Source organism: Alosa sapidissima, chromosome 10, assembly GCF_018492685.1.
Source record: "Alosa sapidissima isolate fAloSap1 chromosome 10, fAloSap1.pri, whole genome shotgun sequence".
NCBI classification, from domain to species: Eukaryota; Metazoa; Chordata; class Actinopteri; order Clupeiformes; family Clupeidae; genus Alosa; species Alosa sapidissima.
In genome coordinates, this window is record NC_055966.1 from 14,685,121 (window position 1) to 14,702,987 (window position 17,867).

Genomic DNA, 17,867 nt, shown 5'->3' on the forward strand with positions numbered 1-17,867 from the left:
TTTTAAATTTAAGCACCAGATTAAGCTCTGGCTCACAGTCATTTAGCACCATATACACCTGCCTTCTAAACGACACCACATGTTTCAAAAGGGGCGATTTACAACCCAGGGAAATCTTCCTTATAGATGAAACCAGCCGGCCGAACCACTGTAACTCCTGTTCAATCAGTTCATCTTTAATGAAAGGTGGAACATTAAAAAATTATCTCTTTCTTAGATGGGCAACTGAGAGGGAGTACAGGCGTCAGCGTGTTATTTATTTCTACACCTGTCGCAACTACCTCCCTTGCTTTTGCAACTGTACCAAGAAAAATCACAATCGCATTGTTCATGCGAGAGGCCGATTTAACATGTTCATGGCCAACAACGTGACCCACCGCCAAACTACATTCTTCAACACTTGCGGAACAAACAATTCTCACACCATGCTGTCTCGTTAAATTATCGAAATCCATTGTTCCCGCAGCAGTCACGCTCCAAACAGGAGCCGCAGACTCAGCGGGAGAGCAAACTACAAAAAAACGCAAACTAAAAAAACTAAAACTAAAAACTAAAGAGTTAGCGCTAAATACAAAAAACAGGAAAACACGGAAATAAGACGCACAAAAGTTAGAAGTTAGAAAGACAGTTTCAAAGAGATTCCACTCACGCTCAAGCACTCACGCCACTCTCCAACACTCACTCCGCACATGGAGAGAGAGAGAGAGAGAGAGAGATTATTCTGGCAATAACACATTAACCACAATGTTTTCCTTTTTTTCTATTTCTCTTTCCATTTCTGTGAAATGTGTTCAACTTTGTCAGCTTTAGTAGTATGCTATCTGCCTTCTGTAGTGATGCAAACATACACTACACTCACAATGAGTGGTGAGGTTTGATTTCCCGTGGAGACAACCCTGGATGATGCCTGCTTAATATCAAGACCGCACTGCGCACATACAAACATGCATATATACTTCACTTAGGTAGAGCAGCTGGTTTTGCTAGGGACATGTGATTAAACTGGCTGTGATGCCACAGATGCCACAGTGGGTCTGGTGGCAGCTTTTCCTAAGGGGAATACACAATCACAATGCACCAGTTTGAGCAACTTTTATGCGGATATCCGTTGGGTACCCGACCCGTTGCAGGACTCTGATCTGTGGCATCACAGCCAGTTTAATTACTGCAGCGGTCATCTTAGCCTGAGTCTTCCTTGTCCTTTTTTTAGTCATCGCAGGACATTCCGTCTCTTCTTTTTTTTTCTCTTCTCTGCATTTTTTTCTCATGTGTGTATGTGTCATTTTCTCTGCGGTTGCTCATAATCTGCTATCATCTATTATGTGTCTCTCTCTGTCCGCCTGGCTCTCATCGTGTGTCAGAGGAGCCTGTGAAGCGCAGGTTTCTGAAAGCTCAAAAGCCCAGTGTGGAGGAGAGTCAGCCCAAGAGGAACCCAGCAGAGGGTATCCCATCCACCAGCCATGCTGTTCCCCACTAGTGAACCAGCCCTGTCCACTCCCACAGACTTCCTATGCGCCCTATGCTCTCCACCGCTCCCCTCTGGCACGTAGTTTAGTGTGAACCGTAGTCCCTGCAATGTGCTGCCTCTCACAAAGAATGATCCAATGGCTACCCATGGGTCAGTGCTTTTTATGTCCTTTGCACAGTGAAGCGAAGACTTTTGCTATTGTAAGGTGGCCGATATAAATTCATGTAGATTGTAGATTATGTAGGTGTTAAGTAGTTTAGAACTATTTCAGCTTTGCTTATGTAATTAGTATTACCCACAACCTTCCCTTTCAGAGCAAGCAGCCTACTCAGAAGTCAAATGTAGTACCGGTATTTCACCCACTCAGTCATTTTTGTCATCTCTTCTACTGAGGTGTTGCTGCTGCTCTTTCCTCCCTCACCCACACAGTCTCTTTAAAAGGTCCTTGCTGCATGCTCACTTTCTAACGCTCTGTCCTCTCTGTTTTTCCTCACCCTGTTTCTCTACCTCCTCCTGCGTTGCTTAATGCTCCAAGTGAAAGCGCTCACTAAGCCTATCCCAAAACCACGCACCAGAGCCATGCGTCAGAGGCCCAGCCCTCCAGTTGCAACCCCCAGCCCTCCTCCTGAGTCCTCCCAAGAAGGTCCAGACAGGCCGGAGGCACCGGTGGCGTCTCCCAGTGGCTCCCTTAGATCACAGCCAGCCTCACACTACAATTCCCAGAATGCATCAGCAGCACTGGCGAGTTCACTGCCCTCGGAGCACCGTTCCCAAACTGCATCACCTGTGTCCTCTGAGAATAGCTCCTATAGTGCACCCAGACGCAGAAGCCACCTGGCTTCCCATGATTCCTCTGACAGGACGCCAGGATCAACAACCAGTTCTCCCAGACATTACGCTTCTCACAATGCATCTGAACAGGAGGCCCTGCCCCCCATCACAGACACCCCATCCCATGATGCACTTGTGGAGAGCGATGGTAGTGAGGGCAGTGATGGTGAGGGATGAAAACTAAACCACAGTAGAACAGTTGTGTTTAGTAGCATCCACAGATAAGAATCTAGTTAAGTTGTAGTTTAGTGTACAGTGTTGTGAGTTAATTGTGGTTGTTGTTTAGTTACTAACTCACTAACTAACCTACTTTATCTCTATTGTGGTTGGCTTGATAGGCAGTGTTTTCAGATTTTTTTTAAGTGTCTGGAGTTTTTTGTTTTGTAATGCCATGTCTTTTTATGGTTGCAATTTTGGGCATAGATGTTCCTCTGGGGCTGAATCATTTCTTCCAGTTGACAAGCATTTGATAGTCTGAGGTCCTCTGAGACAAAAAGTTGTGCTGTCACTGGGGCTTGCTTGGTTCATTTTATGTTATGCTTTGTTTTGTTTTGTTTTTTGCCCTCAAATGAGAAACCTTTAGAGTTCCCACTGGATTTTGTCCTCTGTCCCTGTCGGCCATGTTATGTCAGCATTTTCTGGTCTTTGAAGTTGTTCAGCTCTGCCAATCACAGGCTTCCAAGTCAGTGTGTTTTTCACTGATGTGAAACAACAGTCTCTGCTCAGACAGTCTCTTTGTTTCTCTCCTTCGGTATTTCTGTATCTCTCCTTCTTTCTTTCTATCTCTTTTCTCTCTTTTTCCTTCTAGCTCTCTCCTTGTTTTCATATCCGAGCTCTTCACTCTTCAAAAAGATGTTCTGTGTGATGCTATAGACCCCGAGTTGTTCTCTGTTCTGGTGAGACCGTGTTCTCTGTTTTCACAGGTTTGCTGGGCCCTGGTAGAACATTCCGGAAGTCTCTGAGGAAGTCCCAGCCTATCCAGGAGGAGGATGAGGAGAAGCCTCTGAGACGAGCATCTGGAGATGAAGAGGGGGAACTGGGAGTGGCAGAGAGGTCCGCAATTGGCTTTTTCAGCAGGGACAGCCTGGAGCCTGATGGTGAGAGATCTGTCTGTTCGTTCATTGTCCACACATCCATCCCATCTTCATCTGTTAAGTACAGGATAGAAAGACGCTGACAAATGTCTTGTTATTACAAGTAACATAGGATGCAGTGGAAGCTAAGAACTCCACAATGTGAAGCAAAGTCTGAGTTCAATGCTCTCATAATATATCTCACACTTCGGAGGTGGTCCTGCTTATGCACCAATTGGCACACGTGTATTAAGGCAGTCTAACATCATAAAAAGAAATTATGATGTTGGGTTGATCTTAATTGATTTCATTGTTGCTAAACCTGAATTGGTGTCTGATTCTGCCAGCTCTTAATCATGGAATTCATTACGTTTACATCACTTGACAAAATGAGAGATTTTGTTTGCCTGTGTTTGCTCATTACCGAGCCAAGTTATGGTTAAGCATGCAAATCTTGTAGAAGTCATAATGAAAAAAGAATAACTCAAAACATTATTTTTCACTCATTGAATGAATAATTTTTCGGTTGTAGGAAAGCCTTTAATCAAACAAAAAATGACTTACTAGGAAGCAGTAGGTATCTTTGGCGGGCTGTAAGTGAAATTATGTTTTCACTCCAGGCCTTCACAGACAACCTCAATGGCTAGATTTGTGCACCTTTTGCCTCATACAGTATATTTAGAGTTCCCTCTGAGTGTATTCGTGGCCATTGTAGTTCCCTCAGAGTGTATTCCTGGCCATTGTAGTTCCCTCTGAGTGTATTCGTGGCCATTGTAGTTCCCTCAGAGTGTATTCCTGGCCATTGTAGTTCCCTCTGAGTGTATTCGTGGCCATTGTAGTTCCCTCAGAGTGTATCCCTGGCCATTGTAGTTCCCTCAGAGTGTATTCCTGGCCATTGTAGTTCCCTCAGAGTGTATTCCTGGCCATTGTAAGAGTCGTGCACGGGTCCATTCAGGGGCCACCTGCACTCTCCCCTGCTCCTATAATTCAACCCGACATTTTAGAAAATATTGTTGATGTTGATTTAAGCCATTATGTAAATGGCCCGGATATCATTTAAAATATCGTCCGAAGGCCACCGCAAGCCCCTTAATTGGGATAAGCCCGCGCACCACTGTGTTGTAAGAGTGTGCTCTCAACGGAATGCATGAAAATGTGTTCTCATCTGTTTCGTGAAAAACATCCTTTCTTTGCTTTTCATCACCTCCACCAGAGAGGATATTTTTTTAGGGTTTAGATGGTCTGTCTGTCTGTGTGCAGGATTATGCCAACACTACCCGTCTCTCGTGAATCGATTTCTCGTGAAATTTGGAGGAAGTAGCCAAGGACAAGCCAATTCAATTTCGGAATGATTCCTACTGGCATGTCAGCTTGGTTATGAAATGAGGTGTTTGTCTTTGGCATTAGCAGAGGTGTGCACTCATATGAATTTTAGGCCAACTTAAAAAAGCATAACTCGTGTCACACTGTTCGCCAACAGCAACATCCATCTTCTTTGTTTTCAAGTAGCAGGGAATTCACGTCGAACCGTTGCGACTATGTTAAGCCCGCCTACCGACTCTATACACGATGTGATTGGCCTTATCGAAGTTTAATTTTTCCAGCTCGCAAGCCAACGGAGAGTTGCTAGACTACCTAATTACATTTGCTGCCGCTAGGGTGCGTCTAGATTTCTAGGATAGTTCCCCTGGCCTTTACTTTGAGAATGTGTTTTCAGAAATACCCGGTACCATTTGAAGATCATCACTCAAGCACTCTTCTGACTTTATTGTTCAATTTTGCGATTGCTGTAATTCTGATATTCATGGCATTGTTGGAATAACATGCTTGTGCTTACATATTACTCATGACATATTACATAATACTTTATTTATTAATTTCTATTCATTCATACTTCTCTCATCTGCTTTTAGTATATTATGTATTAATTCCTCTCCGTGTGTGTGTGTGTGTGTGTGTGTGTGTGTATGTGTGTGTGTGTGTGTGTGTTGCGGCCCCAGACTCGGTCATGGCGTCAGGCCCTGTGGACGTGGCGTCCCACTCGGGGCTGGACACTCTGGAGGAGGAAGAGGAGGAGGAGAGGCGTCGCTTCTTCGCCCGTCTGGAGGGTGGTGCCAACTCCACCATTGACTACTCTCGCCTCAACCGTGAGCTGGAGTCAACCGGCTCCACCCTCACCACCCTGCTCAGGTACCTGGGCCACACACACGCGCGCACACACACGCACGTGCACACATACCAGGGGCTGCTGAATTATTGGGGGCCAAGCAGCGAAGCTGCGAGGACCTCATTGTGTTTCTACGTTTTCCTATTATTATTATTATATGCAATGGAAGTCAATGGCAGCCCATAGAACCATCTGGTAAAAAGTTGGGAAATTTGGCACACTGATTGGGGACGGTCCCATGATTCATGTCACCAAGTTTCATGTCGGCAACTCGAACCCTCTAGCGCCACCAACAGGCCAAAGTTGGAAGTGTGTTCACTCACGTAACTTTTGACCCGTAGGTCCGATTTTCAAAAGTCAGGTATCGTTGGAATCCTTGGACCAAGACGAGTTCAACGCACCCTATGACGTCATTTTCCGCCATGATGGATTTTCCGCCATTTTGGATTTCATCAAAAACACTTAAAATGTATCAGGGGTCACATACTTTCTCTGATTCCCACCAAATTTTACACAGAATGATCATCATTCCTCACAAAAGTTATCACTTTTCGTCTTTGGAAGTATTACCGTTCGCCCGTAACAGCCAATCAAAATTTACGGCGAAGCCGCCAAACAGGAAGTGAGCTCATATCTCAGCAACCCTTGCATTTATCAAAGCCAAAATTGGTGCATGGACTTAGGAATGCTCAAGAAATCTGGTGACCTTTGACCTCTAGGGGGCGCTGTAATTAAGAATCATGCCTTTTGGCCTGTAGCAGCAGTTTTGCTTAGAATTAAAATGTACTAGTGGTGTCTGGTAGTACTGTTGAATGTCCTTAGGCCGACCCAAGCCAATTTGTGATGTCATCGTAATTGATTCGGCCGCCATATTGGATTTAATCAAAAACACATACAAGTTTTCGCAGGTCACAAATTTCAGCGGATTCTCACCAAAATTGGCAGAGACCATCTTCAGACCATGCCTTATCAGTGCATTGCTTTTTGGAACATTTGACAGTATTATTCGGCTGTAACAGCCAATCGAAACTTGCTGCGAAGCCGCAAATTGGTGCATGGACTCAGGACCCAATCAGGGGGACGCTCAAGAAATTTGGTGACCGTTGACCTCTAGGGAGCTCTGTAATTGGCAAAAATGTATTTTGGCCTGTAGTTGCTGTATTATTCTGCAATGGAGGTCAATGGCAGCCCATAGAACCGTCTGGTTCATCCTGATGATGCACAAATAATTTGGTGACCTTTGACCTCTATGGGGGCATTGAAATCACAGCAAGCATGATCATATCTCAATCGATCTTTTATTTTTGATGTGAAACTGATGACAGCGAGTTCCATCCAGTTAATTCTAAAGCGTGCGTGCAAGGGTGGGGCAAGGTGGGACGGGGAGGGGCGATTGCGGCGGTGAGTTGGCTGGTTGAGGGGGCGGCGACACTCAGCCCTGGTTCAGCCACACAAAATCAGTTATGTTTTGATGTGAAACTTGACCTTGTAACTCAGCCAATCTTGGGTTGTTTTGCATGGAACTTGCTGTGACTGCTTAATTCTATATGCCTGATGCCACAGCATTGAGTTGCATGGCAAATCTGGCCTGCTGAACTGCCTGCTTGGCCCCCACATTGCTGCTTGCAGCTATATTTCTTCTTTCTTCCCGAATGGGAGTCTATGGCAGCCCATAGAACCGTCTGGTAAAAAGTTGTGAAATTAGCGCCACCAACAGGCCAAAGTTGGATGTGCGTTCACGCACGTAACTTTTGACCCGTATGCCCGATTGTCAAAAATGAGGCATCGTTGGAATCCTTGGACCAAGCCGAGTTCAACGTATCCTATGATGTCATTTTCCGCCATGATGGATTTTCCGCCATATTGGATTTTAGTGAAAGTGAAACTAAAACTTCACAGGTCACAAATTTATGTGTATCAAAGCCAATCTTGTTGTATGGACTCAGGACCCAATCAGGGGGATGCTCAAGAAATTTTGTGACCTTTGGCCACTAGGGGGCGCTGTAATTAAGAAACATGCCTTTTGGCCTGTAGCTACTGTTGTGCTTAGAATTACAACGCACTAGTGGTTTCTGGTAATACTGTTGGAGTTCCTTAAGCCGACCCAGGTCAACTTGTGATGTCGTCATAATTGATTCGGCCGCCATATTGGATTTAATCAAAAACACATACAAGTTTTCGCAGGTCAGTGCATTGCTTTCTGGAACAATTGACAGAAGTATTTGGCAGTAACAGCCAATCGAAATTTGCGCCAAACAGGAAGTGAGCTCATATCTCAGCAACCCTGCCATGTATCATAACCAAACTTACTATATCCATGACCCCATTAGGAGGATGCTCAAAACATTTGGTGACCTTTGACCTGTAGGGGGTGCTGCAATTAGCAATATTGCATTTTGATGTGTAGTTGCTGATGTGTTTTATCAATCTTTTATTTTTTGATGTGAAACTGATGACAACATGTTCCATCCAGTTAATTCTAATGCGTGCGTGCAAGGGCAGGGCAGGACTGGGTGGGACGGGCTGGGGTGATTAGGGGGGGGGCTGGCTGGCGGAGGCGGTGGCAATACTCAGCCCTGTTTCAGCCCTGTTAATCCCGGGTGTCTGCTGAGTTCTATCTTGTCACCGTGGCTACTCCGGCCTATTCTGCTTGGCCCCCTCATTGCTGCTTGCAGCTATATTTGTTACAGTTTTTAATCAATGCAACTAACATTATGTGTAAAGTGACGCAATATAAACCGTAGCCCAAATTGGTCAATTTTAATTGACAGCTATTGAATCTGCCAATCACACTTTTCTAATTCGTCCCGTCTGAATTTCGAGGGTGCTGATTTGCTGGTTGGAGAGTATAAATAAGCTACCGGAGCAGCAGCGACGCGTTCCCCCACCATTCCACACTGAGTGCATCACTTGCTGTTTCATACTTCAGTAGAGAGGGCTTAGCTATATTTCCATAAAAGTTATAGGCTACTAGATGTAATATAGATTATTGTTGCTGGTTTAAATAAAGACCTTTTTTGTATTATTCTCGTTTGAATAAGGTTTGTTTTTAGCTAATGTGCATGTTAGCTTTCTAAGGTGATCTAGCCAGTTAGTTTGTTAACATTGGTTATTCCTTAAAGGAATTATTCGGAGTAAAATGCACTTTAGATCAATTTACGGATGATCGGGAGTACATACGTTGAGTTGACATCCAAATCATGTCATTCGGATGTGTTTTGAGAAAGTTCGATGTTACCGTTTTTAGTCAAAACTCGTTAGCGTGGAAGTGAGAAGGGCATATTATTTTGCCGCTACAAAACGCTATTTTTATACCTCTTCTACAGTTCCAAACAACATTACACTTACGTGGTAGTGAGTAAGGGTCCCTAGAGCCAAACCGAAGTATCCCGAGGTCTTTATGTGGTCGGATAGAGAGTCCAGAATGAATTTCATCAAGCCAGTACCTTTCCGGAAATGTTGCTATCTTTGCTGCTATCTTTGCTGCCATCTTTAGGGGAAAATCCGTAGGAGTCGATTGCCAAGTGTGCTCTGGAAATTCACAATTTCGTCGCCGTTTAAAAAAAAAACAAAAAAAAAACATAGTCCAGTCCATACAACTTAATTTAAATTTCAAAATAAATACTTTTACTTGGTGTTGAATTGCATATTAACAAGAAAAAAATCTCCCCTTTAAACACTTTTGGCCTGAAGTAATTAAATAAGAGTGTGTTAAAGCCTTTCTACAATATTGCTGCAGTAGAAACAGCAATGGCTAATCAGCAATGGTCAGGGATGGTACTAAAATATATTTTTGTTCATCAGGAAAACTCAATCTCAATCAAGAACACTCAATTCGCCTTATTCACATGGTGGCCATTGGCGGCTAAAACGAGGCTACAGGGTACACAAACCATAGGATTGTTATGTTCTATGCATTCACCTGTAGGTGGCATTAATTATATAGTAAGTGTACCCTGTAGCCTCGTTTTGGTTTAAACAATGGCCGCCGTGTGAATAAGGCGAATACTCCCTTTACTTTGCTGTTTGCATCTTTTTGTACATTAAAAACCAGTAGGTCGCGACCGCAAAAGGGGTGCTATCTCTATAGATAGATATGAACAACGTATGACTTATGGCCTGAAAAAAGTTCAGACAAACGATTTTTTTTCACTTTAATCCCTGAAATTATTCACAACATTTTGCGTGCGTGCGTGCGTGCGTGCGTGCGTGCGCGGCCTATATTATGTGCATGTGTGTGACGCATGGATTTCCAACTGTAGGCTGTCAACACATCCATCATGTTTGTGTATTCCTATCTGGGTGAATGGGCTGTGATCTCAGACACAATGAGCTGGAAGAGTGAGTCATCTCTTCTTCTTTTTGCAGGAGGACGGAGGTGCCTGAGGATCTGAAGGAGGAGGAAAATAAACTGTTTAAACCTTGTGAACCTGAGAAAGTCTCTCCAGGTATTGCTCATTTCTTCTCATGCTCTTTTGCACGCACGCACACACGCGCGCACACACACTTATTCCCTTTCTCTCTCTCTCTCCTCTCGCTCTCTTTCTCTCTCTCTCTCTCTCTCTCTCTCGCACACACAAACACACTGCCTTTCTTTTTTTCTCTCATTCACAATTAGGCTGTGTTCACACCTGACATTTTTTTTTGTTTGAAGCTGACAGCGTCTCTTTTAGTCTATGAAGTAGACCTTCTTTTAAAACGGCATATTTTTCTAAAGCTCAGCGCATCTTTTTTGTTTTGTTTTTTTAAAGTTCAGCTTCTTAGACAAAAAAAAAATCTAATGTCAAGTGCTTTTTTGGCAGCTAACCAATTACAAGCTGAGTGCTGAGGCATTTGTATCCCATAAAAAAAATGTAAAAAGCAAAAATGGAGACATGACAAGACAGTTGAACTCTTATCACATCTATCAGAAAACTAGACATGCCCAAAATGTTTCTCTTCTGTGTCTGTGGTAGTGTAGTGGTTAAGAAGCTGGGCTAGCATGCAGTAGCCTGAAAAGTTGCGGGTTCAATTCCCGGCTTTCATCACTGTGCCCTTGAGCAAGGCACTGAACCCCAAGTTGCTCCGGGGACAATGTAATATAGTTGACATATGTAAGTCACTTTGGATAGCAGTGTCTGCTAAATGAATAAATGCATATGTACTGTATGTGCTTATTGCAGTCACTTTAGAAACTAGCTTGTACCTGTTAACATTAAAGGAGAACAGGGCAGTTTTCAACATACGGTAGGACCGTAGTGTATAGAGATCTCATACAGCATGGTCTGGATAACGCACACTTTCACCCATACAGAGGAGTTTCTTAATAAACTTCATGTTTTCGTCTCTGGAAATGGGGAAAAGGCATGAGTGAATGACAGAGGGAAACAGAGGCATGTGACTGCCTGGATTTATACTGTTTCTTCGCAATTTCTGAGTTAAACATGCACAGCGGTTTGACAGTACTCGGCGACGTCAAACAGGACCCCATGTTGAAAATATTTAAAGTTCTCCTTTTAATCTACTGTAGACTAGCTCACGTTGGTTAAGCAATAAAGGACATCCTTAGCTCCTTTTAGGAATAGGAACTTTCTTTTAAAACTGAAACAGTGCCTTTTCTAGTCAAAAAGACAGGAACACAGGCATAGACACATGCTCATTCTCTCTTTTTTTTTTTTTTTTTTTTGCACATACTCCCTCACAATTTCTCAAACACACACACACACACACACACTAGATAACTGTTCTCTTTTGTGAACACGCTGACTCACATGAGGACATATTGTACTGTACTGGCAGAAGTGCACACACACACACACACACACACACACACACACACACACACACACACACACACACACACACACACACACACACACACACACACACACACACAAGCACTATTGTCACTGCTCTGCTTCCCCTTCATCTTTTTCCATGTTACCTTGAGTGAGCATGATGATTAATCCTGTTCTTTACATTCCCATTGAGTGCCCATTGCAGAGGTGGGCAAACTACGGTACACGCACACACACACACACACACACACACACACACACACACACACGCACGCACGCACACACACACACACACACGCATGTACAAGTCATGCTGGCCACGGGCCCGCCACGCTCTTTAATCCAGCCTGCCGAGCATTTACCGGTAATTAGGTTATCATAGGCTGGTCGCTATTTTATTCCTGTGATAGACAACTCTTCTTCTTTTCACTCTTCTTAGAGAATGTTTACAATGTCAATGTCAAAACAGCATATTACATAGAGATAATACTCTTTGTAAACTCCATTGCAGCAGATCTAACTTAAACGTTATCCCAGTCCATTTAATTGTGAACGTATTTGAGTGCGCACAAGGAGGGCCCGTAATACGTAATTGTGAACGTATTTGAGGGCCCACCGGCCAATTTTCGAAACCTAATGTGGCCCTTGAGCCAAAAAGTGTGTGTGATTGGAATTGAAGAAATCTCCCATTTATGGAGTATGTGCTTAATATTGGGGATTAATTAGCCTGGCCATTTGCCATCCCCGTGGAGGGAGATGCAAATCGAGCGGAAGTACGTAGGAAGGCAAGGCCAGGCTAGAGATCAATTAATCTGTGCATGTTATAAAGGCTAACTGCAGACAAAAGTGTGCCTTACAAAAACACAGTACATCGTTTTCCTGTAAATGTTACCACTATCTTTCTCAAGTGAGTAATTCAGTGAGGACAGTGAGAGTGTAAACATGGCTGGCCAAGCTCTCCGTTCTCATTTTTATTCTGACCCCACAGGCGGCTCCGCTGACTACAGCGAGGACTTTGATGAGGACGAGGTCAGCGAGAGGCAGAAGGAGCCACAGGAGCAGGTGCAGAAAACACACACACACGCAAACACACACACACACACACACACACACACACACACACACACACACACACACACACGCAAACACACAAACACGTACAAGTACATAAGTCATTCTGGCCAATTTGCACATTCCCTGGAAACCAGAGATTAGCTGGATGAGGCCGATTGCACATCAGCAAGAGCTGCAGCGCCTCGACTGATAATGCTATTGGCATATCAGTCAATGCACTACATTTTTTTTCTTTATTTATTTCACTTACTTACTTACTTATTTATTTATTTATTTATTTATTTATTTATTTATTTAACTTCACTTATTTATTTATTTATTTATTTATTTATTTATAATTATATCTATCCTATTATCTTATTAATGTCTTCCCTTCTCTATTGATTGCTGTGAGGTTGTTTTATGTTGTGCGCAGTAGCAAAGATTAAAGTCCAGTCCCATTGCTTTTCACTGGCCTTGTGGTGTCGAGCCTCCTGGTGGAGCCTGTTGGGCTTAATTACCACTGTCATGGAAATGTCATGTTTATGATGCTCTAAAATCTGTGTGTGTGTGTGTTGGGGGAGGTGGAGATTTTAATGAATGTGATTTTCATTCTGTTGTATTCTTTCTTTCTTTCTTTCTTTCTTTCTTTCTTTCTTTCTCTCTCTCTCTCTCTCTCTCTCTCTCTCTCTCTCTCTCTCTCTCTCTCTCTCTCTCTCTCTCTCTCTCAGAGACCAAATAAGCCTGGCATGCTGGCTAAAGGTACATGCTCCTGCTTCTACTCACAGTGGTGTGTGACATGGGTCTGATTGTGATTGTGATTGTGATTGTGTGTGTGAGAGGCAGAGCTCATAAAGAAATGGATGAGCCCAATTTTGTTACAACATGTGTGTGTTTGTTATCTGTAGGGGAGCCTTTGTGTATTTGGGGTGCGTGTGTGCTTAACACTCAGTATGTGCACAGTTTCGCGGAGCTACAGTTATAGCTAGATGACTGGACTACTGCGTTTACATGCTGGATGGGAATCGAAGGGAAGGAGAATTATTGACTAAAGCCGTGGCCTACTGGTTAGGGCTTCAGGCTTGAAACTGAAGGGTTGCCGGTTCGATCCTGACCAGTAGGAAAAATGTGGGCGGGGGGAAGTGGTTGAGCACGGTGGAAGTGCCCTTGAGCAAGGCACCTAACCCGTCACTGCTCCCAGAGCACCACTATAGCAGCTTACTGCTCCCGGTTAGTGTGTGCTTCACCTCACTGTGTTTTCACTGTCTGCTCTGTGTGTCTCACTAATTCACGGATGGGATAAATGCAGAGGCCAAATTCCTTGCATACGCAAGTATACTTGGCCTATAAACCTGATTTACATTTACAAAGTATGCATGTTTTACTCCGCTACGCTAGTGGCATAGATCATCTAGATGCTCCCCTCCCTGTTCATAAACACCCAAACAATCCATATTAGCTTGATTCGCTTTCTCACTAGCTTTGCATCATCAGTGTAACTAGTTAAATAGACCTGAAGTTCGCCTACAAAAAGTACCCAAAGATGGCATCTTTGCCAAATAAGGAGATCCGTGTGTTAATTGAAGCTACAGTAACCATATATATATATATATATATATATATATATATATATATATATATATATATATATATATATTCTATATATCTATGACAGTAACTACCTATGGCAAGTTGCATTGCAAGTTAGCTCTGGGGTAGCAAAAATCAAAGTTCGCTGTCAAAGGTCACAGTATCCACTCAAAGTGTGTAGAGCAAGACCTCTGCATTCTGGAAAAATCGCAAGACACCGGACCTCCTTTTATGGGTAAAGATGGTAGCTTTTTTGTAGGCAAACTTCAGAGGTCTATAGTTGACCTTACTTGTTGAAAATGTTCATATGGACATTCTGGAGGATGTTAATTCATATATGTATGAAATAAGGTGCAACTTCTGAGTATGTAGCGTTGTGGCATAAGGCTTATGTAGTTAGCTTGCTCACTGAGCTAAAAGGGCTGAAGACTGAAATGTCCAAAGATACGCATGTCCAATGGAGCGTATACATGCTTGAGTAACTCGAGCTATTTTTGAATTATCTAGGTGTGTTAGTCGGACTGAAAGAGCTTTCTTTTTCCTCCGATTTCAGTTAGACTAACATGTTTGCATGCATTTAAAAACGTCAGTTTGGGTTGGACTAACACAATAATTTTTTTTTTTTTTTCGAGTGTCATGCAAACGTAGTGACTGTGTCCTGTCCCCCTCAGTGTCGCTGCATGACTCACTAAACTCTACTGATGGAGCGCTGGCCCCTGCGGAGGCTTCTGCTGGGAGCAGCGAGGAGGAGAAGGAGGAGAAGCAGGGGGGGAGGAGAGAGGACGGTGAAGCCCACACTACTGAGGCCCCAGCAGGTCTGAGATACACACACACACACACACACACACACACACACACACACACCACCCCCCTCCCAGTGGCCCCTGTCTAATGATTCAGCTGTAGATTTGGCCCTCTTTCTTTCAACCTGATGCTATCCATTTTTTTCTCTCTCGTTCCATATTATTTCTCAATTTCACATTCAAATGCAAGAAAAAAAGCAAAATAGGACATTCATATGATCACATTAGCACAATATAATAGAAAACAAACAAAAGAAAATGTAGTGTACAGAATAATACAATACTTTTTCTCATTTGCCCGCTCTCTCTCTCTCTCTCTCTCTCACTCTCTGTCTCTGTCTCTCTCTTTCTCTCTCTTTCTCTCAGGTCAGTCCTATGGTCAGAGTGGGGCCAGTGAGGTGGAGGCCTTGCAGGAGGCTTACAGGCAGCTGAGCCGCTCAGTGGAGGAGTCGGAGGTCAAAGAGCAGAGGTCATTTCTGGCTGCAGGAGGCATCACCAGCCAGACCCTGTTCCCTGCAGACCCCTTCACCTCCATGCTTAAGCCTGCTTCCACCACAGACTCAGGTTAAAGTGCTATTAGTTATTATTAGTGCTATTAATACGACACCGTTTCCAAAATAGTTGGAACGGTGTGTAAAATGTAAATAAAAACAGAATGCTATGATTTCAAAATAATGTAAACCCTATAATTAATTGGCAATAATGCAAAGACAACATATTCATTGTTGAAACAAATCAATTTTATTGTTTTTGTTTTAAAACATATGTATATATATATATATATATGTGTTCATTTGGATTTTGATGTCAGCGACACGTTTCAAAAAAGTTGATCCCTCCTTTTTTGTGACATATAGTGCTGTCCTTTTTGCAACCAAATATAGGTTTTTGAGATCTGCTGATAATCACATTCTGTTTTTTATTGACATTTTATCCAGCATCCCAACTTCTTTGGAAACAGGGTTGTGTACACACACACACACACGTGCATACAAGCAATCAATCATTGGATCGATCACAGGAACTGTCTGGACTTAAATAAAATCCACATAACAATCATCTCACACAAATGATTAAATTACATGTACAAAATATCAATATGACTTTAGCCCCAGCTGTGTGCAAACAACTGGAACACGTACACTGAGCTTCAGGGGTCATGTCAAAGGTTACACACTGCTCTGCATACATTAGCACGGTCAGGTACACACACACACACACACACACACACACACACACACACACACACACACACACACACACACACACACACATACATATGTTGTTGTAACCTACATTGGTAGTGACGAGTAGAATGGCATCTTGAAGTGATTGGCTGTCCTGGGTTTCAGAGCTGCCCACTGCTGAGGAGCTGATGCGCCCCATTGGTCCAGACTCCAGCTTCGCCCGCGGCTTCTCTCTTCATCCAGTCAGGTATGACCTCCCCTAGGGATGGAGTACCTCATTACACAGTTAGAACTGGTCTGGGCCTGTGTTTATGGGATTCCGCTTAGGAAATACTGTCCATTAGTTATCAGTAAATCGCTTCAACTTGAGACAATTACAACACCATGTCGTGCTATGAAAGGTTGTCCATTTCTGTCAATTACTACTTACATCAGTAGTGGTGATCTTAATGTCAGTACATCTTTTTTTTTTTTTTTTTTTTACAAGACAGGGTTTTTTAAATGTGACAGTTGGAAGCATTTGCTGTAAGTGTGGGTTAAGCAGCTTTATTATATTGCTCTTCACAATTCTAGTAGAACGCTCTATTGACTTGAATGGAATTTCCCAACGTTCTACAGTAAAATTAATTCATATAATTAATGCAGCAAACATAATTACCGTTGTCAATGGCAACAGGTTTTGTGCTTTTGATTTACGTCTTTTTTTATATCACTTCGCAAGTAGTCCAGTCACTTCTTCATTCAAAAGTAAAAGCATACGGTTGATCAGCTGTGTTCTAAAGAATGTTTGATTCAAGTTCAGTGTGTGTTGAGAACTATTTGTTTCTCAGCCAAAAGACTAAACGGTAACAAATAAATGTAAAGAGACATCTCTTTACAACATTTTTGGTTTGGCAAGTAGCCGTATAATAAGTGAAAATAAATCCCTTCAGGTCAAAGCAAAACCCCTCCGCTGGCGCGTTGGGGTCCGGTTCACCCTGTCGGGACTTATTTTCCCGATAATGACCGGCATTCTACACATTATCCCTTGCGTAAGCAAAGGCACAGTGGAGGTCATACGCACTGCATTTCTTCCCCATTGTAATGAGTAATATTCATTCATACACACACACGCACATATAAAGCGCTATAAGAAGGATGTTGTCAGTCAATGTTACATATCACCTTAAAAATATATATATTTATTATTACCATGGGGACCAAGCTTTCTGAATCGTTGATTGTCAGTCATCATGTTATCTCTGTTAAGGTTATTTTCAAAAAATGTTCACAGTATCCCTTTTGTTTAGTACATTTTGGTTCTTGCTATATCCGATAGTATGTCTACGTATGTAGCTAGTGGTTTTTGGAGCCCAGGTTATTTGTTTGACTATTTAGCTTTGTGAACTCATTCTTGTTCCTCTGTTGTGCTGCAGTGAGGTGGATCAGCAGGAGGGGGTGATGAGGGTGCAGGAGGGTCAGCAGGAGGAGGTGGTGAGGGAGCCACGAGAGAAGAGCCCAGCCAGGGTACGACCGCTGGATGAAGAGAAGGAGGAGGAGGAGAGGCCGGTCTCAGCCACGTCACACCGCCGAGGCATCGCCGAGGAGGTGCGCAGACTCATGGAGGAGCAGGAAGAGGAGAAGACTTCCAGACGACAACCCCCCAGCAACAAGGCGAAGGCCAGGAAACGACAAGTACGAGACTTAGGAGAGAAATGGGTGCGCTTCTGCAGAGAGAGATGGAGATGACAGGAACTGAATGAATTAATGATGAGAGATGCCCAAGGCAGTAGAGAAAGACCGTATGTTTGTCAGACATAGCAAATTTGATGAAGTGATTCAGAGCGGAGACAGTGACTCAAGAGACACAGACAAACAAACAAAAAACTGAGAGGCAGTTGGGAGACAAGCACACACAAACACACACAAACATGCACAG

General features: G+C 43.2%; 1 protein-coding gene across 11 annotated transcripts in view; it reads left to right on the plus strand.

Annotated features, from left to right (window-relative positions):
• cep162 (centrosomal protein 162) overlaps positions 1-17,867 on the plus strand; it is an 82,168-nt gene that overhangs the window by 9,081 nt on the left and 55,220 nt on the right. For all 11 annotated transcript variants that reach the window (XM_042106353.1, XM_042106343.1, XM_042106352.1 and 8 more), the window contains 9 exons: positions 3,223-3,396; positions 5,373-5,562; positions 9,908-9,987; positions 12,305-12,378; positions 13,101-13,131; positions 14,631-14,774; positions 15,129-15,326; positions 16,115-16,196; positions 17,365-17,623. In XM_042106353.1, the coding sequence (XP_041962287.1) occupies positions 3,223-3,396; positions 5,373-5,562; positions 9,908-9,987; positions 12,305-12,378; positions 13,101-13,131; positions 14,631-14,774; positions 15,129-15,326; positions 16,115-16,196; positions 17,365-17,623 (1,232 nt within the window). The remainder of the gene's footprint in view (positions 1-3,222; positions 3,397-5,372; positions 5,563-9,907; positions 9,988-12,304; positions 12,379-13,100; positions 13,132-14,630; positions 14,775-15,128; positions 15,327-16,114; positions 16,197-17,364; positions 17,624-17,867) is intronic.